The sequence below is a fragment of the Urocitellus parryii genome, chromosome 14 (genome assembly GCF_045843805.1).
Source record: "Urocitellus parryii isolate mUroPar1 chromosome 14, mUroPar1.hap1, whole genome shotgun sequence".
Taxonomy (NCBI): domain Eukaryota; kingdom Metazoa; phylum Chordata; class Mammalia; order Rodentia; family Sciuridae; genus Urocitellus; species Urocitellus parryii.
The window spans coordinates 58,733,122-58,756,414 of NC_135544.1; the positions used below are offsets into that span (position 1 = coordinate 58,733,122).

Consider the following 23,293-nt stretch of genomic DNA (forward strand, 5'->3'; position numbering starts at 1 on the left):
GCTTCAAGCCCCTTCAGTTCTGAACTCCTCCCAGCCAGGGACCCTTTAGTTTCTCTCTCCCTAGGACCTAGCACAGCACAGGGGGAGGGGCACCGGCACTCTGTGTTGTGTGTGGCAGAGGGGAAACACTGAACGTTTTGGGCTCCACGCCTGCTGGGTGATGCCAATGCCCTGGGGGTGTCCCTCCAGCCTGCCTTTCCTGTCCTCCCCAGAGCCTCGCCATGTCTGACCTGCTCTGGGCCATTCTGTGCAGCTTGTTCTTGCTCTGAGGAATGTGGAGCCCCATGGGTCAAGCCTCTCCTGAGCTCTGTCCAGCCCCTGAGGGCAGGACCTCAGCAGCCACCAGAGGTGTACACCAGGCTGTGCAGACAGTGTGGAGCCCCAGGCAGGAAGCAGAGTAGGGCAAACTGCTGACTTCCTTCTGTCTTGGGGTCCTATCCTTCTGAACCTCCTCCTCCTCAGCACACAACACTCCATCACACATCTGGAAAGACCTACCTACCTGTGACCCTGGCCCAGGCCCTGCTCCTCAGTTCTCTCTGAGACCCCCACTCAGTGGTCCTCTGGCCTGGCTCCTCCCTACTCCTGTGAATGTAGTAGCCCCCTCCCCCGCCCCCACTGTCTCTCTGTCTACCTGAGGCTCCCAGAGGTGATCTCCTGCTGCAGGGACATTCCCTGTGTTGTTCATGTCCCCTCTCCTGTCCATCCATCTCGCATGTGAGTAAAGTGGTTAAATAAAGCCAAGTCTGCTGCTCCTTCAGCTGTGTGACCCCCCCCCCCAAAGCCCAAGTGCTCTGGGTGCAGCTGGAAGAGGGATGCCACATGGACGAAACTGCCCTGGGTCCCTCCTGGAAAGTGGCCCCTGAGTCAGGCACCCTATCGTCCAGTTGGGGCAAAAGGGCTGGAGCACACCTGTCCCACTGCCAGGCGCTTTCCTTGGCCACGGCCCAGGGTCAATCAGCCCTTGATCTGCACCCAAGAACAACACCATCCATCTCTTGCTGGGCTGTGGTTCATGGCCAGCCTCCTCCCACAAAGGGTACATCAAACCAACACCACAGTCCAACAAACCACAAAGCAAATGGTACGAGTTTAATTCAACCACAAATCTGATAGAAAGAAGGTAAAAGAAGGCTCAGCACAAACATTTGAGAAAGGAAGGGATCAGATGAGAAAAGGGGGGTGGGGAGAAGAGGAGGAGTAAGAAAAGGCAGGGAAGTAAAGGAAGAAAGAGAGGAGGTTGCCAGGGAGAGAGCAGATTGTGGTCCAAAGTCCAGTCCTGGCCGATGTCTCTCTGCTCCTTCCCTTGATACTTGGTGTGATAACAACACAGTGTCCTGTGCCAGAATTCCCAATCAGTTTGTTCTTGGACTGTGTCCCAGATTCCCCATCAGGAGGGAACCCAGCTGTCAGTCCAGACCAAACTCACATTAAATAAATTTGAATATACACTGTACAAGAAAGCCAGCCCATCCCCCATCTTATAAGCCTCCTGACCCCCCCAAATAAGGCCCTTCCCTGGCCCCTCTGTGCATCAGGGGATCCCCGAGGGCTGAAGAGGAAGGAGAAGAAATAGCTTGGCTCCCATATGGGCCCGCCATGTCCATGCATAAGCCATTTTGGCTGCTAGGGACACCATTGTGACCTCAATGAGGCTCCAGCACCCAGGCTGGGGTGGGAGGAGTAGCTGGCGGCAACAGTGACCTCTGAACCATGTGTGTCACACCCACCCTGCGTCCATATCCAGAGTCCCCTCCATCCAGCTGCAGCCTGAACAGCACAGTCTGGGGTGGGGCGGGGAGGGGGTCGTGCAAAGTGGTGAGGGAAGGACCCCTCACCCCGGGCCTTCCCTGAGAAGACCACGTGACCAATGGCAAGGCAGGGGAGGTGCATGACGGGTGGGGGTGGAAGACGCAGGCGGGTGGCCCCCACCCTAGGTCACTCTGCAGGCGGGTGGGCCAGATTGGCCAGGACCTTGGCCTGGTCCACGGCATCCAGCAGGTTCTTGGCGTCCACGGCGAGGGTGTGGGAGGCCGTGAGCATCTGTCGCTTGCACTCCTCACTCAGGGAGGTGACGGCATTCTGCTGCGCCAGCCGCATCTTGTTGATGAGGTCGGCCAGGTCCTTGTTGAGCAGCTTCTGGGTCCCCTCAATCTGTAGGGAGAGCACACAGAGAGGCGGGGTGCTTGGCCGTGGGGAAGGGTACTGGCTGAGGTAGTCAGAAGTCCCCGGGGACAAGGTGGGTCTAGGCCTGGCTGAATCCAGCCCCCCATACAGATTGGAGTGGCATCCCAACCCCTAGCCAATCAGGTGTGAGCATGGCCTGACCCAGCCCCATGCGCCATCCGGTCACAGTAACAACCCTTCACACCACCAGCATTCAAGTGAACGGTCAGGGTCCGTGGGCCTGTGCTGTTTTGTAACTGTCTACTGTCAAATCAAAAGATCCGGGATTTTTCTTTTTTAACCACCAATTCCCAGAGCCTAACACACTGAGCACAGGAAACACAAGAGATGTTTGTTGAATGAGCCAGTGAGTACACTGTCATCCCTAGGATACGGAGCTATCACATCACACCTGACCTCTCCTCAGGAAATTGGCCCTGAAGCTGGCTAGGTCCCAGGTGGCCATCTCAACCCTCTGGTGGTACCTGCCTAGCTGGGGTGCCTCTGTGGGCTACTGCTGCCACCCAGAGGCAGGTTGAGAAATGTCCCAAATGTCCCTGCTCTGTCTTGCCTTGAGCAGGGATGGTTAGGGTGGTGATGGGATGGGCCACATGCCACATGGATCATGTGGCGGATGGCTGCCCGCGAGAGGCAGAGGATCCCAGGGCTCCATGGGAGGTCCACATTTGGTTTCCAGACGGACAATCGACAAATGTCCAGTGGCCCTGGATCAGCTTCTTACAGCTGCAGTAACAAATGACCACAAACCCAGCAGCTCCGAGCAGCACCGGTCATTCCCTGACAGTTCTGCAGGTCAGACTTCTGAGCGGGCCCAACGGGGCTAACACCAAGGTGCGGACTGGACTGCGTTCCTTCTAGAGCTGGGCAGGGTGTCCCCTGCCTTTCCCCATGTTGAAGCTGCACCTTTGGTTTCTGTCATCCCAGCCCTTCTCTGACCTTCCCCCCATTGCCCATTAATAAGGACACAGGCCCACTTGGATAATCCACATAATCTCTTCCTCTCCAGAGCCTCACACTGATCACATCCCCCAACCCCCTTTGGCCTTGTAAGATAACGCGTTCACAGGTCCCAGGGATCAGGCTAGGTCCCTGATGGCCATCACAGGGCTGTGTCAGCAGGACACTAGGATTCCCAAGGCTTCATTGACAGCTCAGGATTTCAATGACACATTCACCTTGACCTTGGTCCAGTGAGTAGATAAAGGATAAAGGGTGGGGAGGGGAGGCAGGCGTGCCCTCTTGCACATCCGCATTCAATGAGAACTCATGGCAATCTGAGACCCGGATAGGAAATTCACCCCAGAAGCTGGCCAGGCTCCTGGGGGCCTCTCGGCCCTCTGGTGGTGGCTGCCCACACCTGCTGTGCAGTCTCCTGATGGACAGAAATGGGGCTGTCCAGGTGGCCCAGGGGCCTCTGCTAGAAATGCGACTAGGAACAGGTGGAGGTACGGGGAGAAGGGACAGATTCGATACCATCTAGGATAGGACACCTACCTCTGTCCTCGAAGATGATGGCAAGGAGGGCAAGAGGTCATCCACACTCCCAATGAGCTTCCTCAGGGTCAGCCCCACGTTCTGAGGGAGGAAGGCACAGGGCAGTGGTTACCGCCTGCTGTTTTCTTTTCCAGAAAGCCCCGTTTGCTTTGGCCAAAGCACTTCTGGGGTTCCAGGACCAGCTTCCTTTTGACCATGGGTGGAGACACCACCCCATTCTTCAGGGGTGACAGCCCCACCTCCTCCGGTCCCCTTCCGCCTGGGCTCTCACCTTCACCACCACCACGTAGCCCTCGGGGGGCAGCTGGCAGAGCTCATTCTTGAGATCCAGCACTGCCCGCACCAGCTCCATGACATTGAGGTACACCAGGTCATCCGTCCGGTCCAGGTTGGCCGTGGGCTGGATGGACTAAGGACAAGAAGCAGAGGAGGCTTGGGGGACCTGGGAGGACCCTGCTACCACTGCTGTTCTTTCGTGGGTAGGCAACTCAGCCACCAGCCCTCCAGGAAGGACTCTTTTGTGGAGCAATAGTGACCTTTCCTGGGCGTGTATCCCTCCCTTCTGCCTCCAGGACAGTGGCTGTCCAGCCAGGGAGCCTAATCACGTTCTGGTGATGGCCTCACCAGACCCAGGGAACCATCACCTAGCCTTGAGGTCCAGGTTGGTCAGTGCCCCTCAGGTGATTCTAATGGGCAGCCAACATCGAGAACCACTGTTCTAGAGCAAAGAATACCAGTGGCCACCCAGGCTACTGCAAGGACAGGGCAGGGGGGCGGTGCCAGAAGCTCGAGGGAGGCTCAAGAGAGAAAGGGACCAGTCCTCCTCCCCCAGGGCTGCACCTATGAGCTTTCCTCTGGGTCAGGCAATGGGGACAGGAGCCTGGCTCTACCCCTGCTTCTACATGAACCAGCTGAGGTAGCCTGAGGCAACGCGCTTGTCTTTAAAGTCCATAGTCCTCAGTCCTGGGAATCCTCACTCCAATTCACATCCAGCCTTGGGGGAGCCAACACCTACCTGTGCCCCCAGTCGCGGTGGCTTCTGTGGGGGCCCCGTGAACTCCGCTGCAACGGGAAGGACAGTGAGTGAGTAAGTGGGTGGAGGGGTCTCAGCAGCTGGCCTTTTCCTTCATTCACGCTGATGATCAAGCAAAGCCCTCTCCTCTGCTACCAGGAGACTCGGGGGGTATTAGGCCCCAATCCCAGGAAGATGGCAGGGGAAGAGCATGCTGGCCTCCGTGGTTTGTATAGAAAGAAAAAAATCAAAGTCACAGCAGAGATGGGGCGACCTCATGGGAGTTCCAGCTCTGACGTGCTTCCTCCTTGATGGACACAGGCCCGAGGGACAGCAACACTCTGGCCTTGGCCACCCATGAAAAAGAAGCCTCACCCTCTGCAGGCAATGGGGGTCCATGGAGCCCCCACCCTGGTGTAGCAGCTGCTCATGGATAGATTTGTGAGGATGCTATACTGATTTTCCTTGAGCATTTAGGGCTCAAAGAAATGAAATACCAGCAGAGCCTTGCTATTCACGCCCACTCTGATGAACAGACACACAGGCCCTGCGCAGCGGCTGGGAGGGAAAGTACAGGATGGAAGTCAGAACACCTGGCTCTGCTCACATCTCCGTCACCAAAGAGCCCTGCCCCCAGGACAGCACATCTGTATTCCCCAGGTCTCAATTTTCATCTGCAGAATAAGAGGGTTAGCTCTGAAGTCACCTGGAACCAGAGAGTCTAGGCTCACCCCTGAGCCATGTAATCAGCAGCTGGGTGACAATGGGCAAGTTATCAACCAGCCGGCGTCTCAGTTGCATCCTTTGTAAAATGGAGACACACCGCCCGTCTGTGAGTTGCTACAATACAAATGAGTTAATACTTGTGACTTGGACTGGTGCCTGGCCTGTGTTAAGTTCTCTGTGTCCCCTGTCCTTGTTCTTCTTATCATTATCATCAGCTCCTCCCCCTCCTTTCCCTGACTTCAGACAGGCTTCTGGAGAGATCTCCTAGGCTTGGTCTCGTTCATCCCTTGGGCTTGGAGAAGACCTAAGAAGTGGGGGAGGTGGGTGGAGCTACTTAACCTTCCTCCACCAGGGTGAGGAGTGGAAAGGCCAGAATCACCCACTCTGCCAAATAAAGGCAGGCAGGAGATGAACGGAGAAGAGGACCGAGGAGGTGGGCGGAGCAGGGAGCAGCTCTCCACTCTGAGCTGACTCCCTTTGCACATGCCACATTAAAACAAGGCAAATAGATGGTTCTCAACATTGCAGGCATACTCTGCTGCCCCCTGCACAGGCAGTGGACAAAGATGGGGTACCCGGGTGGGGATTCCCCAAGGAAGGGCAGGAACACTCACTGTAGCCGGCCTCCTTCTCTGGGGTCTACAAGGAAAGAAGGGAAGAGAAGAGTCACTTCTACAGCTCTGGGGACCACCCACTGTCCCCCCTCCCTCACCCTGCTCCACAGTGTGATTAGAGACTATGGCCATGGGGTGGGAGGGTCCCAAGATGGGCAGCCCCAAGGAGGAGACAGGAAGGCCCAGGGACTGGTGATTCTTGAGGAGACAAGGCCTTCCCAGGCCATGGCTCTAAAAAGAGGCCTCTCCAGGTGACTTACCAATGGGGACTTATCGTTCATGTAAACCATAGGGTCCTGCAGAGGAGACCAAAGGCAACAACTTAGGGTTCTGGGACCAAAGACACCAGAATGCACGGCAGGCGTTTGTCCCAGCTAGTGGGAGGTGAAGAGGGCACGGGGAGAGCGGGGAAACCCCTCCCGGGCTCCGCACAGGCTCACCAAGGACTTCTCCTCCTGCCTCAGCCACTGGGAGTCTTCCAGCATCTGCTTCTGCTGCTTGTCCAGGATCTGCCGCATCTTGATCTTCTCAGCCTCCCACAGCTGCTGGGCCTCTTCTCTGCTGCTGGGTCGGATGAAGTCCTCCTCCTGGGAGGACAGCAGAGAGAAAGGAGAGATGCAATGAGCCCATCCCAGGCTTGGAGGAGGGACGGTCCCCAGAAGAGCCGCAGGGGAGCCACAAGCCTCGGCCTTGCAGCCACTTCTTTCTAGCTTGTTCCTAGCCTGGCAGCCCTATAGGCAGACAGTTATGATCAGGGCCTCACACACAGCCCTGGAGGCAGCAGAAATGATGAACCCCAGCACACACTGCTAAACATGCACCCACGGTACTCAAGCTGCGACGTGAACTGTCAATGACATTTTGCCATTATATTTTCTCGGTTGGCATTGGTGATGTTGCTGTCATTTAATAGATTTAGAAATGCAAAGCCAGCCTCTGGAAGCCCTTCGTTTTTTTTTCTCCACCTAAGTGCCATGTGGCAGTCCTGGAAGCTTCACGGGACACAGGTGTGGCCTCCAGCTCCCTGGCACGCAGTCCCACTCAGCTTTGTTAAGGTAGCCACCAGGGTTATCTAACCAAAGGCCGGAAGTGCAGGAGCTAGAGGCAGGATGAAGAAGGAAATTTAAAGAAGCAAAGCTCTGCAGATCTCAAGGCAAGTGCTTCCTCTCCCCAGCTTTATTAGCCTCACCCCGTTTTCACTCAACTGTGGGACTGCGGACCTACAGACCGAGCTGCTGAATGGAAAGCGCGGGTGTCTTTCTATTTTCCCTCCTCCTTTTTATGGTTCAATTGTGTAATTATCTGCTTAGTCCCTCCTACTACTCTGCTTTCCCCCTGCTGTACAGTGATCCCCTTGGCATCCGGGACAGAGGGAGAGTGCCAGGGGCATCCTTTTGAGTACTCCCCAGGGAGCCTTTGCCAGTGACAGGACTCAGCTATGACATGGAAGCCCATAGGCACTCCAGCTCCTGCTATAGTCCTCACAGCTCATGTGTTGGATGTTTAATCTCCTGCACAACAGCGTTGGGAGGTGGGGACTTTAAAAGACCACTAGGCCACGAGGGCTCTGCCCTCACGAGTGGGTCAGTGCCACCAGCAGGGGTGGGCTAGTGAGCACAGGAGGGGAGACTGACAGAATCACGAGTTAGGCCTCCTTCCCTCACTTTCCCATACTGTTTTTCGTCACATGGGTGATGCCTCTGCCAAGCTGTGACACAGCAGGAAAACCCTCACCAGCTGTGGCCCTTGGTGCTGGGCATCCTAGCCTCCAGAACTGCAAGAGATGGATCTCTGTTCATCGTCCATCACCCAGTGCCCAGTGTCCTGTTCCAGCAGCACAAAATGAACTCAAACAGTTCCTTTCCTTCAAAGTGGCCAGTGCACACACAAATCACATAAAGAAAACTCTAGAAAAACTCTATATACTTTTAGAAAGCTACAATCCCTGCCAAGCCTCTCAAAATAGTTTCCCAGTACACCCTATAAAACAAACTTGAATATTACAATATAGTCTAAAAACAGCTGTATTGGGACAGTTTACCTAGAGTTCATTTAGCTTCAGTTACCAATCTTGATTTCTAATAATACCTTCCCAACAAGTTAGTTTTTTTGCTAAAATATTCCTTATTCAATGATCTATTCAGTATGTACTCATTAAGCAATACTGTGAAGCAGGCATAGAACTGGGTGCTGGGAGAACAGTGATTTTAAAATAGAAGATGTTCCTTTTCTCGTGGGGATCAGTAAACAACAGTTAGGCCAGGGTTGGGGCCAGACAATCAACCCTTTATTTCAAGGAAATTTCCTTGTAGGATGTAAAGCAGCCTCTGGCCTCCACCCTCTAGGTACCTGCAGCCCTTCCCACTGGGACAAACATGTCTCCAGACATTGCCAAGTGTCCCCGCAGAAGCAACACACCTCAGCTGAGGTTCACTGAGCTAGACCTCTTTAAAAGAAAACAGATTTCAGAATGTAAGGGTATTTTACAACCCTGGGATTGCTGAATATATGATCTACTTCACAGAGACAGAGTGCTATGGTTTGGGCATTGTTTGCCTCCCAGGGTTCATGTGCTGGATGGAGGCTGGGTTCCATGTGGCAGTGCCGAGGTGTTGGAACCTCCAAAAGAAGTGGGGCCAGGTGGGACATAACTAGGCTGCAGGGGTGCCACTCTTACAAATGGTTTAATGCTCTCTCATGGGAGTGGGCCAGGTGTGGAAGGAGTGCATTGATTCTTGAGAGAGGGGACTGCTTTGAAAAATGCATCCCTCTTGGGATCTTGTTTTCTGTATTACCATGTGATCTCTCCTTCCTATATGTGCTCCCACCGTGATGCCACCCATCAGACTGTGATGTAGCCAGAAGGCTTTCACCAGAGCTAAGCACAGGTCAGTGTCTTATTCTTGGATCTCTGAAACTATGAGCTAAACAAACCCCTCTTCTCTATAAAGTATCCAGCCTCAGGCATTTTTTTATAGCCACACAAAAAGGAATAAGTACTCATTAAGCAATTGAAGCAGGAATAGAACTGATACTCCAAAATGAACAAATTTTGAGGCCACAAATATCCTTGGTTAAGTGTCAATACCTGTAAACACCATGGTATGGCTGCCCCAGGCTATTGACAAATAGTGATAAAAAGGAACTAAGTGCCTGAGGTTCTATATACAGAGATAAGAATTTCTAGGTGTAAGAAAAAATAATACACAGACTGAGAAAGATTCGATGCAGAAAGGATCAGTTACTGGAGTCCAGAAAATACTGTATAGTTTTACAAATGCCACCTCTTTCATGCTTTGTGTGTTCCAAGCTTAATCTCAGCAAAAACTTTAACGAACCAATATTAGAAGACTCAACAGAACAAGTCTTTCAACTTCATAGAAAGATCAAAGGGAAAAATGAGAGCCTTTACAACCTTGAATCTCTAGGCTGGTTTTTCTGAAATGGGCTCTAGGTATTCTTCTCAGGTCATGGACAGTTAACACTCCCTTTGTCTTTTAAAATGATGTTCATGAGCCACAACACCTGTAATTTGGATACAACCCCTCCTGTCAACCTTGTTCCCCCCTCCATATATACCCTTCCTTGCTCAAACACCACCTCACTTGCCCCTGCCTCTTCCATCCCTACATTCCAGTTTCTTCCAGTCCAAATTTTCTCCATCCTTCAGGGCCCAGCTGAAAGCCAGCAGCAGGCAGGAGTCACTCTCCCCTCTGAACACCTGCTTCGTGGCCCCCACAACTTTCTGGCTCACATTACCCATGAGCCTGCACTTGACCTGCTCCTTCTGACTGACTGTAAGCTCCTTGAAAGCAAAACCACGTGTTCCTCCTTCAGCACCCTGGACAGCGCCCACGAGCGCACATGCGCACCCTGGCCTGTGGAACTTCAGTACTGACTTGCGAAGACTCCGGGAAGGAGATGCTGCCACCCTGACTCTTCGGCATCCCACAGGCTCCCAGATGAGCCAGGCCATGGAGCCAGTCAGGAGGAAAAATGTAGTTACCATCTCTGAGCGTTCCTTTAATGTTTCCAAATGCCTTGCAGGGGACCTCATCAGTGCTTCGCCTGGGGGAGAATTTTCTCAGTGTTTCTGATCTATATTTTTAATCTTTTTTTGTTTGATTAAAGAAGTGCTCATTATGTTCTTGCAGGCAGATTTTTTCTTGGCAATTACTTCTAAACCTCTGACACAAAAGGTCTTTTTTCCTGCGGCACAGTCTGTCTTTAAGGAACGGAACAAAATCCTCCCAGTGGAGCAGGGCTTAGACAAAGGCCACGCAGCCCCTCACGTGTACAAAACAGCTTCTTTCTAAAAGCACAGTTTTTAAAGGAAAGCTCCCTAAAATTTAATTAATTATGTATAAAGAGTCGAGGGCAGAAGGGTAGAGAAACTGCATACTGCCTAAATTATAGTACATGCTTAGAACCATAGTTTTATTATTGTTAAGCATATGAAAAGACAGAAATTGTTTAAATTAATGTGAGAGAGAAAAACGAGGTAGGTTGGGGAAAATTTATTTCACCACAGATCTCGCTGCCTGAAATTTGAAGCTACCATGGGCATTCAAATTTTTACTAAATAAAGAATAACAGGGGCTGGAGATGTGGCTCAGCGGTGGCGCGCTCGCCTGGCATGCGTGCGGCCCGGGTTCGATCCTCAGCACCACATACCAACAAAGATGTTGTGTCCGCCGAGAACTAAAAAATAAATATTAAAAAAAAAAATTCTCTCTCTCTCTCTCTCTCTCTCTCTCTCTCTCTCACTCTCTCCTCTCTCACTCTCTCTTTAAAAAAAAAAAGAATAACAGTACAGACATATATCAACATACTTGCCAAAAATTTCCAAATCTGTTATGATAAACACATATTCCCTTGCCCCCCAATTTTTAGAGACATATATCTTGAGCCTGAAATATCAGACATATATACAAGTTGGAGCTAAAATAATGAGTTTAGCCTGTTTTGTAACCCAATTTGGTAAAATATGTCAAGATTTCACGACAACGAACGGCAAGAGGTCATTGCATTAAAGGAGATGATTGGTGGCAAGTGAGCATCTGCTTTCAAGCAAAGATGGTTTTGCTACATAAGATCTGACAATCAACAGATATTCCACAAAGCACTCAGGGTCTCACAGTCACTGATGACAAAGAGATCACTGGGGAGGTGGCTTAGCCCCCTCTCTAGCAGTTCATGAGCCTGTAACCACAATACCCCCGAAGCTCCTTCCCACCCAGCAACACCTTTACAAAAGCAGCAGCAGGAGAAGCAGCCGCCAGGAAGCCTTTCTTTCCTCTGATGGAGGAGAGATTTAGCAATCAGGCAGCATGGCAGAGTGGGGCAGAACCTCCAGGGTCTTTTGTTCTACAGCACCACCAGGCCTGGCTGCACTCCACCCACCAGCCTCCACATACTGCACCACACCCTGCCTCTGGGGCTCAGAAAAGGAAGAGACTTTTACATCATTTGCCACAGCACCAGTGTGGACAAGGGCAGTTCCATCTGGTGTCCAGCTGGTGTCCCCAGGAGCAGAGCCTAACTTCATCCCCACTCTGATGTATTTGCAAAGGGAAGAGTCACAGAACACCTCGATGACTTGACTGGCACACAGAAGCATGGAGGGCAACCCTGAGGCTGAGGATGTTCCTAGTATCCCAGGCCACCTCCCTCCAGCAGCCTCCTCAGTCCGGGCTGGGACTCAGCATGCAGTGCCCTCTTACCCGCATGCTGTGGCGCTTGAAGACATTGTGCCGGTGGAGAGGTGGGGTATGCAGCGAGTTAACGGGAGATGGGTACTCCATAGGGCTGGTGAGCGTAGGGGAGCTGGCACACAGACCCTCAGGGACCTATTCAGGAGAAGCAAAGAAGCACAAGGCACAGGACAAGGCAAGGGGATGGACAATCAGCTGCTACAAACAGGAGCACAAAGAAGTGATACAGGAGCATCATGGGGGACACAAACTTGCTCTCTCAGAGTTGCTGAAGAATGTGGTGTGGCACTTCCTTGGCCCTGTTGGAGACACCTGGTGGAGCATCGTGGCCTCTCATCTGCCTAACACTCCCCCAGTGGTGTTCTGCACACACAGGGTCCAGGCAGGCTGCTATTGAGACCATGACTCCTCCCTCGGGCCCTTTTCCAAACAGTTGTTTCATAGTTATGTTACAAATTGACAGTTATGATTAGTCCATGGATAAGTAAATTCTCACACACATAGTTGTCCTTCCATATTCGAGGGGGATTCATTCCAGGACACCCTGTAGATACCCCAAATCTGCAGATGCTCCAGTTCCTTGAGCAAACTGGCACGGTATTTGCATGTAATGTACATAACATCTCCCAGTATGCTTTAAATCATCTCTAGATTGCTTTTGCCATCTAATGCAATGTAAGTGCTGAACAAATAGCTGGCATACAGTCATTTTAGGGGAATGGCAAGAAAAGTCTGTACATATTCAGTATAGATGAGATTTTTTTCCTATGTTAATATTTTTGATTCCTGGTTGGTTGAATCCATAGATACAGAACCCATGAATATGGAGAGCCAACTGTGTGTGTGTGTGTGTGTGTGTGTATGCGTGTGTGTGTAATTATCAATAATCATATATAGTTTTATGTAAAATTTAAGTAACATCACTATTTTAAATATGTTTAGTTTTTAAGGACATTGCTTCCACCTTCTGAATCAAAGCATTTTATTTTCACATAAAGGAAAATATTGGTACTGTTGGTTCTTGGTTGGGCTTACTCAGGCATGGGGCATTTCCTTGGGAGAAAATACACAAACCTGGGACACAGCCCCCTGTAAGGAGCATCAGTGAACTGACATTGTTGCTGTTGGTTGAGATATTCTAGTTCTGAACGGCAACTCTGATGGGGGATGAAAGAGAGGGATGGAGAGGAAGCCGGGCTCCCTCTTACCCAGTCATAAGAGAAGGACTCAGGACAGGGGCGTTCTGAGTCAGGGACCTACAGCCTTGAAGAGATCCATGGTTGGTGGTGACAGAGGTGCTCCCTTCACTGGCTACCCAGGTCCTGGCCAGGACCTCTGCAGGGAGCCTCAGGGATCCACTCCATTCTCTGGGGACATCATCCATCCCTAGTTCCTTGGGATTACTTCTCAGAGGCTCTGCTCAGGGTAGGAGGCCAGGGAAGTCTTGGACATGGGGAGGGAGCTACAAGCAGGTACACGAAGCAGCAGACACTGCAGACAGACAGACTAGGCTGCAGGAAGGTCTGCTTAGCTGAGGACAGTCTGGCAGGACTGAGTTGCTATTCTTTTGATGTGAGTTCAAACTCACATCAAAGAGCCAAACAAAGAAACAAAGAAGAGTCAACCCAGCTATCTTCATCGTCTGAGCAGATGGCTGCTACTCCTTAATGGCACAGGAATGGAATTTCAAGAAGCACCTGACAAGGGATGGGCCTGGCCATTCCCAGCCCCCTGGTTACACATTTACCTGGAACTGTAGCTTGGGAGCGAGCAGGTTGGTTTGTGGAGGGGGTCTATACTTGGGCCGGCTGGGCTGGAAAAGAGCATATAGAGCAGTGTCAGTTGCATCTCTCCCATTAATGAATGGATTGGCCCACTAAGGGGAGCATCAGCTTGAATATAGCTCAGCCTCATTCACAATGAAGGAGCAATGGTGGACAAGGTTATCATCAAATCATTTTGCATCCACTTCTGAGAACCAATTACATGCTGAGAGATGGGAAGTCACAGGGGCTGGCCTCTGCCAGAGGGGCTATGGCTAATTGGAGGGGTTAATGGCCTCTGTGTGTGCAGCCTCCCTGTATGTGGGGGTGCCTGACAAACCAGCCATGGATAGCCACATTCAGAGCAGGAGGTCACTGAGGGCTCAGGGACTCACAGAAACTTCATGGAGATAAAAGCTGCATTGGGCCCCAGGAAAGGGCAGCACATGCCTGGCAGGAGGAACAATGAGAAAAGACCTCGGTTCAGATCATACATTATTATGGACTGAATGTTTGTGTCCCCTTTAGTTCATATGTTGAAGTCCGGTCCCCCAATGTGATGGTTTAGGAGGCAGAGATTTTGGGAAGTGATTAAGGTTCAATGAGTTCATGAGGATGGGGCCCCATAAAGGGATTAGTGCCCTTAGAAGAAGAGGAGGAAAGACTGGAGGTTTCTCTCTCTCTCTCCACCAGGTGAGGACACAGCAGGAAGGTGGCTATCTGAAAGCCAGGAAGGGGCCCTCACCAGATACCAAAGTTGCTAAAGCCTGGCCTTGGACTTCCAACCTCCAGAAGAGAGGTAAGTGCGTGATTTAAGCCACTCATTCTGTAGGATTTTGTTATGGCAGCTCTAGCTGACAAATACAGGCCTGGTCTCTGGACCCCTCCCCGCCACATGATGGTGGGGCAGTGGGGCTCTGGTTCCTGAGCCCAAGCTGCCATGGAGAGCATGGACAGAGACTGGACTTCGGGGGCCCAGGATGCTCTCCATCCATGTGTCCTCAGGGAGAGCTAACTTAGCCCTAGGAAGCTCTCAGAAGAAAAGTGCCCAGCCTCCCAAGGGAAAGTTCTGAGAAATGACAAGGTATCTGCTGTCTCAGATGACACCTGCCAGGGCCTGAAGATGACAAGGGGTGATTGATAGATAGCTGAGTTGCAGAACTGAGAGAGGATTGTAGGAAAGCATCCTGCTTACATTGAGCAGGCAGTGGGTCACACAGGCCCTGGCTCTGTCATGGCTCATGGGACTAATAGCAAGGCCAGGGGCTGGCTTACCTTGGGTGGGGGTTCCTGGGAGGCGATGGGCTCCAGTATTTTAGGTGGTCGGTAGCGAGCATTCCTTTCTTGCTCTATGGCAATGTCCTTCTCCATCTGATAAATGTCACTGCCAAGGCAGCAGGTCAGACAGGATGAGAGACAGGGTCAAAGCGAGTCACTCCCCGTGACTCCTCTCTACTACACTGAAACTAGGAGAGGCCTGGACAAGGACCTTGATCCCATTTTCATTTACGTTTCCTCTGAAGGGGGACCCCTCTGAGACAGGCTGGGGTATGGTTGCTGAGGGCACCCTGCACCAAGTTGGGAGGACCACAGGGATGGGTCCAAGGTAGGAGGAGGTCCCTGGAGAGCCAGACTTAGCCCAACTGGGCAGCAGAAGCCTGCTGTATCCCCAGCTCCCCACACTTCCTGCCCTCCTGTGCCTGCTATTGGAGCCAGTCCCCTGTTTAGATTTCCAGTGTCCCAGTCAACTTCACGATGAAGGCCTGGGTTTGACTTGTCATTAAACAATCCACCATCTGGTTTCTGATGTCAGCAAGTGGGCTGTGGATTCACCTCCCCCAAGCCCCACCTGTTAGCCGTTCTAGTGCCCCTCATCTTTCTGCCCCAATTCAGTGCTTCTCAACCTGGGTATCACAGACCCCAGAGGCCTCTGGAATTACTGCAGAGGCTCCATCAATCCACATGTTCAAATGGGTATGAGTGTTACGTACTTTTGAATACTGCCTGCTACTGTGTTTTCAAACACAATGCATTGTATCAATCAAAGGATTCTAAAATTACGATTACATGGAAGAATTCTCCAAATTTGACCTTTAAAACAGCCCTTCCTACCCCTACAAGATTGGGAAACACTAATCAAAACCTTTCTTCCCTCTAAAGAAGGGACTGTGACCTGAGGGAGGCAGCTGGGGTCCTTTGGGTCTTTGAGTATCCTTCCTTTGCATCAGAGAAGGCTGCTTCAAACTGCATCATGGCGGGGGGCTGGCCCAGTGCCTCCGAAGGAGACACCCCTCATCTCAGGCACCCCATCACGCTCCCCTGGTTCTCCAGGTCCCAGAATGGACTAAGACCACACCCTCCTCACTCAGAACTTCTGCTCCCTCAAAGTACAGCTTTCAGTACATTTCTCCTGGAATTCCCTGGCTTCCCCAATCTCCCTTGTGAGGGACAAACACAGATGAATTAATCAGGAGAGCCAATGAAGGAGGGAAATAATTTTTATTTTGAGACAGGGTCTTGCTAAGTTGCTTAGAGCCTCACTAAGTTTCTGAGGCAGGCCTTGAACCTGCAATCCTCCTGCCTCAGTCTCCCGAGTCACGGGGATTGCAGGCGGGCAGCACCACACCCAGCCAGAGAGGCTTTTTACGCTAGAGGTTTTGCAGACTATGTTGGGGCTTCAAATTAAGAAAGGTTATCACATTTTTTTAATAATTGAAAAAAAAAATAAAAAGAAAACTATATTTCATGACACGTGAAACTTATGAGAAATTCAAATTTCAGTGTCCACAGATGAAGTCTTATTGAACACAGCTACCCCCATTCGTTCACTACTGTCTGTGACTGTGTTTAAGCTGTGGAGGCAGAGATGAGCAGACTCCACAGAAGCCCCAAAGATTCACTATCTGGTCCTTTACAGAGAAGGTCGGCTGACTTCCTTGCTAAAGTATGCCTAATGAAGGGGACCACCCTTGGGAGCACAGATGGCAGGCATGCCACCAAGCAAACTGGGGACTCCTGGACCTCTGAAATGGACAACACCCTTCACCTGTGACCTTCCAGTACCGGGGGAACAAGTGTCTTGGCACTGAGAAAGATAAGGCCTCAGACTCCTAACCCCACTCGGGAGACAGGTGTTTTCCAGCCAAACTCTGCAGACCACAGGTGTCTGGGCCAGCCCCCCCTTTTTTTTGGTACCAGGAATTGAACCCAAGGGATGCTTAACCAATGAGCAACATCCCCAACCCTTTTTATATTTTATTTTGAAATGGAGTCTCACTGAGTTGCTTAGAGCCTCGCTAAGTTGCTGAGTCTGGCTTTGAACTTGTGATCCTCCTGCATCAACCTCCTAAGCTGCGGGATTACAGGTATGTATCACCATGTCTGGCTGCACCAGACTTTTTTTGATTCCAATAGAGAAAATACCTTCTGGGCACAGCATGAGCAAGGCACAGGGCTGGGACTTGTCTCTGAGCTCGTATCTGACAGTGAACCTGGCCTCAGCCTTTCAGCCCCCGACAGAGCTGCTTCTGCCCCAAGTGCCTGAGGCTCACCATGCCTCTGCTGGAAGGACCGGTTCATTCAGTGTGGTCATGTGGCTCAGTGATGATCAGAAGGAAGGTCAGGGTACACATCCTGGCCCTCCTGTCACTGCCTTGGGCAAGTCACTGACTTTGAACCTGCACCCTTCCACTCAGCAGATGGGAATGGGACCACCTGCTGCACAGGCCTGAGGAGCCCCTGAGTGCACTGACTTAGCTGTAAACCTCTCAGTGCCACCGGCAGCAGCTTGCCTCTGGGGCAACCCAGCCATCGCCCCCCAGCTCCCCAGCCCATGCTCACCTGAGGCTGCACACAAGCTCCGTGAAGCGGGGCCGGTCACTGGGGTCATAGTCCCAGCAGCGGGTCATGAGCGTGTAAAGGACAGGTGGACAGAGATCAGGCTTGGGCAGCCGGTCCCCTTTCTCCAGCACCCCGATGACATCCTTGTTTTCCAGCCAGAAGAAAGGCTGCTTCCCAAAGCTCAGGATCTCCCACATGCACACGGCTGAGGGCAGAGGGGGAAGGTCAGGCACCCTGCTGGGAAGTGGGCACCCCGGGGACACTATGGCCATTGCACTTGGTCCCAGCAGGGAGCGTCTGTGTTATCTTGCAGCCCCCTCTGTGGCCACTGGGGTCTTACCCACCATGGTGGTCCACTCAAGGGACCAACGACCTACATCTGTGGTACACGAACCAGGGCTTCCCCTCCCGCGACTCCCTCAACATAGAGCTGGCTGGATTCTGTAGGATCAGGAGGTGGCCACGTTGGAACCCCAGAACCTTCTTAGGAAGATTAGGAGCTGCAGTAGTAGGCCAGGCATCACCCCTTGCTGCCTGTATGATCATGGGCAAGCCCCTTACTGGTCTGAGCCTCAGTTTCCTTATTTGGAAAATGGGGGTAACAATGATGAGGTTTATAGTCAGCTGTGGGAGAACTGGCAGGTAACCTGAAGGGCTGTGTTTGGGGAGGGTGTCCATTCACACCCAGCTGGGCACTCTCCACTCCCTGCTTCTCCTTACATGAAACACCTGAGTTTTGTGTTTGAAGCTCCCCTCCAGGCGTCCCCACATTTGTCTTTGGAGCTGGTTGGCGGGGTCCATGCTTATCAGAGCCTTTTACAGGAGGATGGACCCAGATTTTCTAGGGCAGTCCTTGGCTCATGTCACCCCTGACTCTACCACCACCTTCCCCCCTCTGGGACTTCTCAGTGGCCACAGTGAACTGGGGTGTTGTGGGTTCAGGATCATCCTCCTCTTGGTCCACCCACACGGAGGAGAGTCTGAGCCCCTTCCCACACCCTCCTGAATTGCCTCGTACCAAACATCCAGACGTCACTGGCTGTCGTGAAGCGCCGGAAGTTAATGGATTCGGGGGACATCCATTTGATGGGGAGACGAGTCACAGAGGCTTGGGGTGGGCAAAGAGGTTTATAGGCGTTATTAAGGGAGGAAAGATCCAGAATTTTCTAGAAAAACAGTCTACTGTCCAGAGGCCTGTGGTCTGGGCTGCCCAGCGGTAGGCTCCTTCTGGGATTTTGGTTTCAGGGACAAAGCAGGGGCGGGAAGTTCCCTCACCCTTGTAGTACTCATCATCCTCAATGTATCGAGAAAGGCCAAAGTCCCCCAGCTTCACACACTCCGGGGAGGCCACCAGGATGTTCCGGACGGCGATGTCCCTAGAGAAGGATGTGGAGACCAGGGTGAGGCACTGCCTAGGACCCTGGGGCAGGTGGGAGAGCTGAAGGAAGGTTCCCAGCAGGTGAGTGCAGGAAGAGGTTGCATACAGGTGGCTTCCTGCGAGCTGAGCTCCAGCCTCCTAGAGGATCTACTGGTACTGATGGCCCTGGCCCTGGCAAAGCTCCCCACCCCAAACCAGTGGGCCTGTTGGCTTCTCGAAGGCAGCTCTGCTCCCAAAAGTCTGCTTCCGTGGTTAAAAAGCTGACTTGAAAGCATGCAGGCTTAAGTACCCCGAGGGGCCTGGCCCATCATTCCACCCCCTTAGCTTACAGCTAGCGACAGGGTGTACCGGACGCTCATGCTACGACATGAGCTTCACAAGGACAAGGTTTGTCTGTTTTAGTCATAACTTTGTCCCAGAACCTAGGACAGTGCCTGGCACCCAGTAGGAGCTCCATAATACTCACTGAATGAATGGATACGTCCTGTGTGGCTTTGCATAGGGTCAGGCACAAGGCCACACAGGCCACGTCAGTGGTGGGGAAGCACCCTGTAAGTGCCCAGGTCATCTCCCGGAGCTATGTTTCCATGGCAGTAGCCTCCTCTCAAGGAATGGGAACAAGGCCAGGTGGGGAAGGGACAGCTCCACAGCCCCAGGGGGAATGAGGATGGTGCTGGGCCTCAACCTCAGGCTCTCCCAGTGCTCTGCTGGCCCAGATCCTCTTCCTGGACCCCCTGCTGCCAAGTGGGCAGTCTGGAGGAGGTGGAGCTCTGAGAAGGTGGGAGGAGGTTTCCTGGCATGGCAGGGGAGGGGCAGAAAGTCTCAGCTTCAGTCAGAGGCTGAGCTGTGGAGTTGCTCTGGAGCTATCCCAGGGACAGTTCTCTGTCACACAACTGTTTTGGCTTTTTAGTGAGGAAAACTTTGTAGAGGTGCTCAAGCGCTCTCAGCTGCTGGGTGCGGGCCCAGGCTGGGACTCCAGCTCCTCCCTGTGGGACCCTGGCCCTGCTCCTCAGTCTCCTCTGGGGTCAGTGAAGGGCTTGGCTTCCCGCTGTCCCCGGGCACCCACCTGTGCACACAGCTGATGCTCTCCAGGTAGGCCATGGCTTTGCATATCTGCAGCGCGTACAGGACGAGGGTGGGCACCTTCAGGGAGTTCTTATTTCGCTCCAGATACTGGCCCAGCTGTGGGGAGGGAGGTGCCGTCAGGACCCCAGCATGGAGCCAGGGCTGCTGGCAGCCACTGACCCCCCTTCCTCTGGGGGCAAACCCCAAGTCAGCAAGATGTTCTGGCGACTTCCTCTATCAACAGGGCCTCTGCTTCTGCTGAGTACGGAAGGCAGGAAACTGGGAGAGGTGTCCTTTGCTCTAAGTGTCCCTTGGCGTCCCAGCCATCCTCAGGGTGCCTGGCCTGCCTCCTCCAGCTCACCTCCCCATAGGAGTACAGTTCCATGATGATCCAGGTGGGCTCCTCTTCGATGATGCCGATCAGCTTCACGATGTGGGGGTGGTCGAGATTCTTCATGATCACTGAAGTGGGAGCGGGAGGTCACAGAGGAGAGTGGGGGAAAGCGGGAGGAGAACCCTCCCCTCTCCCCTCCCGTAGAGGGCCAGGGAGTCTGGGCCCCGCCCAGGCGTGCCTACCTGCCTCGCTCATGAACTTCTCCTTGTTGTCCAGGGTGCAGTCCTTCTTGCAGGTCTTGACAGCCACATTGATTTTCTCCCCTTTCTGCAACAAGGGGATTTAGGGAAGCTTGGTCCAGCCTAGTGCTCAAAGGAAACCGTTCCCGCCCTGGCCTCCGCAGGGCCTTCCCACGGACTTTGCCGACTGCTGAGGGGCGAGGCGACCTGGCCTCTGCAGGACACACCACCCCTTCCTTCCCTCCATTTCTCTTCTCCCCTTTACCCTTCCCTTCCTCTTCTTCCCCTTTCTTCTGGACCAGGCTGGGTTAGAACCAGAATGGGGTTTGGAGATCAAAGAGCTCAAGCCCTGCTGTGCAGACCAGGATGCTGAGACGCGGGGCCGCGTGATCTGCCCTGGTTAGCAGGTGACCCCAGGCCTTCACGAGATGCGGGCTGGCTGGCCCTGTTCTCTCTACAGTTGGCTTCAAACTGTGCTTCCTTCCTTCCCTCCCCACACCCCGGCGCTGCCCTCCCCAGGCTTGCTGAGCATGGCCACAAAGGCGAAGCCTGCCCACCTAGAGGTGCCCCGGACGAACTCCCCCCTGGCTGGGTCCACCCTCCTGCCCTCCGTGTATTCTCCTACCAAAGCCTCCGTGACCTTTCTCCAGGGCTGCCTCTATTTTAATCCCCAGGGATTTTCTGTCCTCCTTGGGAATGACTGTCCTCCCCATCACTCCCTGAGTATTTCATAAATACTCCAAGCCACGTGGATAAGCCGTGGTCCTCCATGTCACGGCTTCCACCTCCAATAGCCTCAGGATCGAGTGCCTGCCTCACCCCCAGACAGGTGGACAAAGAGTCGGGAAGAGTCTGGGACTCACGTGGTTTGTGTAGACCCCTTCATAGACCTCCCCAAAGAAGCCTTCTCCTAGAATACGGTTGAGAACCACATCCTCGCGGGCGATGCCGTACTGTGGACCTGCACAGATGGAGAACACAGCCCCTAGGCACACAGCCTAGCTGGCATCCCCTGGTGGCCCAGAACCCCATAACACATCAGCCAAAATGCCCAGGCTGGGCTGGGAAAGGGGATCTAGAATGTTCCACTGCCTCAGATCCATGGAGGAGCCATCACCCCGTTTCCTGGGTCCCAGGTCCATGTTCTTAGAACCCCCATATCCCACAGACACACAAAAGCACGTGATCCATCAGGGGAGGACCTCAGCTTTCAACCCACAGGAGCCCGGGCTGCCTGCGGCCTGAGCACACTTGGGGCAGGAGGAAGGGAGGGCAGGAAGCTCCACGGTGGTGTCCCGGGAGTCCTCATCATGTCACTTCCCAGACCCCTGACTGGTGGCCTTGGTGGGGTCCAGGACCTACCTCCCGGCCGCCTCAAGGTCTCGTCAGGAATCTCTGCATAGATGTCTGACTCTGGAACGACAGGAGGACGCCCAGCCCGCGGGCGAGATGCCTCATCAGGCAGGGCCAGGAACCGGGGTGCGGCTCCCACCCGAAGCCCAGCGCAGCCAGAGGTCAGGGTGCTGCAGGGGGAAGCTGGGCAAGTCCGCGGCTCCAGTCCCAGGCTTTGGGGCAGCCACTGAGCCTGGGGTGCCTTGACATAAGTCTCTGTTTTGTTATCTAGGGCAAATCCATCTCCTTCAAACACACCTGTTACCCATTTAACACCATTATGATGAACTGGGTGCTTGTGTCTCGAAGCCCTAACTCACAATTTGATGGTTTTAGGATATGTGGCTTGGAGGGGCAATTAGATGAGGTCAGGGAATGGAGCCCCCATTACAAGATTAGTGTCCTTATAAGAGGAGGAACGGCCACCAGAGTTCCTTCTCTCTGCACCACAGGAGCACACAGTCATAAGGCAGTCATCTGAACCTGATGGTTCCTTGGCCCTGGACTTGCCAGCCTCTGGAACTGTGAGAAATCAATGTCTGTCTGTAGTCATGTGGTCTGTGGATTTTGTCTGGGGCCACCTCTCGTTATGACAAACCCAGTGTGTGCATCGACTACTCAATATATGCTCGCTATTACAACTGGTGATATTTTAAAGCCAGCGCTGAGAAGGGTTAGGAAAGGTTGTTTTCTGTAACTTGGAGGGAACGGTCAGAAGAGCAGGCAGAGGGACCAAGCCCGGGGAGGTGGGCACAGGCCATGGGCAGGGTGGGCACAGGCCGCGGGCAGGGTGGGCAGGCTTACCTATGCTGCAGCTTTCTGAGAGGTGGGACCGCCTCGCCTCCAGGTTTCTGCAGGAGGAGAGAGGGCAGGAGGCAGATGAACACAGAGCTTGCAAAGCTCCCCCAGAGCCTTCCCCCCTCACCCACAGCCTGATTGCAGAAGCAGCCCAGCAGGGGCATGGCCTGGGCCTGGGATGGGGCTCAGCAGCAATCCTCCCAGGATGTCACCAGGGGGCAGCAGGGAGCACAACACGCTGTGGGAAAGGCCAGGGTCTAGAGTTCTCCCAAAAATGAGGGGGTGGGGGCACCCTGCTGGTCCATCCTCCTCCCAGCACACACTGGCTGAGCTCAGGGCCCTTCCAAATCCCCACTGTACTCACAGGGTGGGGATCTGGGGCAGGCTGTTCCGCTTCTCACCATCTGGAGAGAGAGGAGGGGAGGGAAGATTGGAGCCAGGGACACCAAGTCTTGGATGGATGGAGGGCCTGTCACTGCTCCACAAGGAGACCCCTCCCCACCTTCTGTCCCCGCTCAGGCTCAGGGTGGAAGCTATGTAGGCCTTGGGCCAGAATCAGAATCCTCCTTGTAGGCTTCCTCCTGCCAGCTCCCGTGATCCACCTTAGACCTACTTGCTGACCCTGATCCCAAAGCAGAGTCCCACAGAGGAAGGTCCACCATGTCCTAGTAATGGCTCTGATTTCCCTGTACCACAAATGCAGCTCCTCCAGAAGCTGGCCTCTATGAGGCTCTGAC

The 23,293-nt window shown here is 53.2% G+C and overlaps 1 protein-coding gene across 1 annotated transcript in view; it reads right to left on the bottom strand.

Moving 5' to 3' along the window:
* Positions 1 to 1,122: 1,122 nt before the first annotated feature.
* The window catches only part of Ptk2b (protein tyrosine kinase 2 beta), a 108,838-nt gene continuing 86,667 nt past the window's right edge, over positions 1,123 to 23,293 (bottom strand). The window contains exons 12-31 of the mRNA XM_077792725.1: positions 22,921 to 22,960; positions 22,563 to 22,609; positions 21,729 to 21,779; positions 21,230 to 21,327; positions 20,370 to 20,454; positions 20,155 to 20,255; positions 19,795 to 19,910; positions 18,626 to 18,726; positions 18,369 to 18,458; positions 17,351 to 17,555; positions 14,786 to 14,894; positions 13,495 to 13,560; positions 11,757 to 11,882; positions 6,474 to 6,620; positions 6,294 to 6,329; positions 6,034 to 6,058; positions 4,697 to 4,743; positions 3,953 to 4,090; positions 3,682 to 3,762; positions 1,123 to 2,154 (exon numbers count right to left, since the gene is read on the bottom strand). Coding sequence (XP_077648851.1) covers positions 1,939 to 2,154; positions 3,682 to 3,762; positions 3,953 to 4,090; positions 4,697 to 4,743; positions 6,034 to 6,058; positions 6,294 to 6,329; positions 6,474 to 6,620; positions 11,757 to 11,882; positions 13,495 to 13,560; positions 14,786 to 14,894; positions 17,351 to 17,555; positions 18,369 to 18,458; positions 18,626 to 18,726; positions 19,795 to 19,910; positions 20,155 to 20,255; positions 20,370 to 20,454; positions 21,230 to 21,327; positions 21,729 to 21,779; positions 22,563 to 22,609; positions 22,921 to 22,960 — 1,925 coding nt within the window. The 3' untranslated portion in view covers positions 1,123 to 1,938. The remainder of the gene's footprint in view (positions 2,155 to 3,681; positions 3,763 to 3,952; positions 4,091 to 4,696; positions 4,744 to 6,033; positions 6,059 to 6,293; positions 6,330 to 6,473; positions 6,621 to 11,756; positions 11,883 to 13,494; positions 13,561 to 14,785; positions 14,895 to 17,350; positions 17,556 to 18,368; positions 18,459 to 18,625; positions 18,727 to 19,794; positions 19,911 to 20,154; positions 20,256 to 20,369; positions 20,455 to 21,229; positions 21,328 to 21,728; positions 21,780 to 22,562; positions 22,610 to 22,920; positions 22,961 to 23,293) is intronic.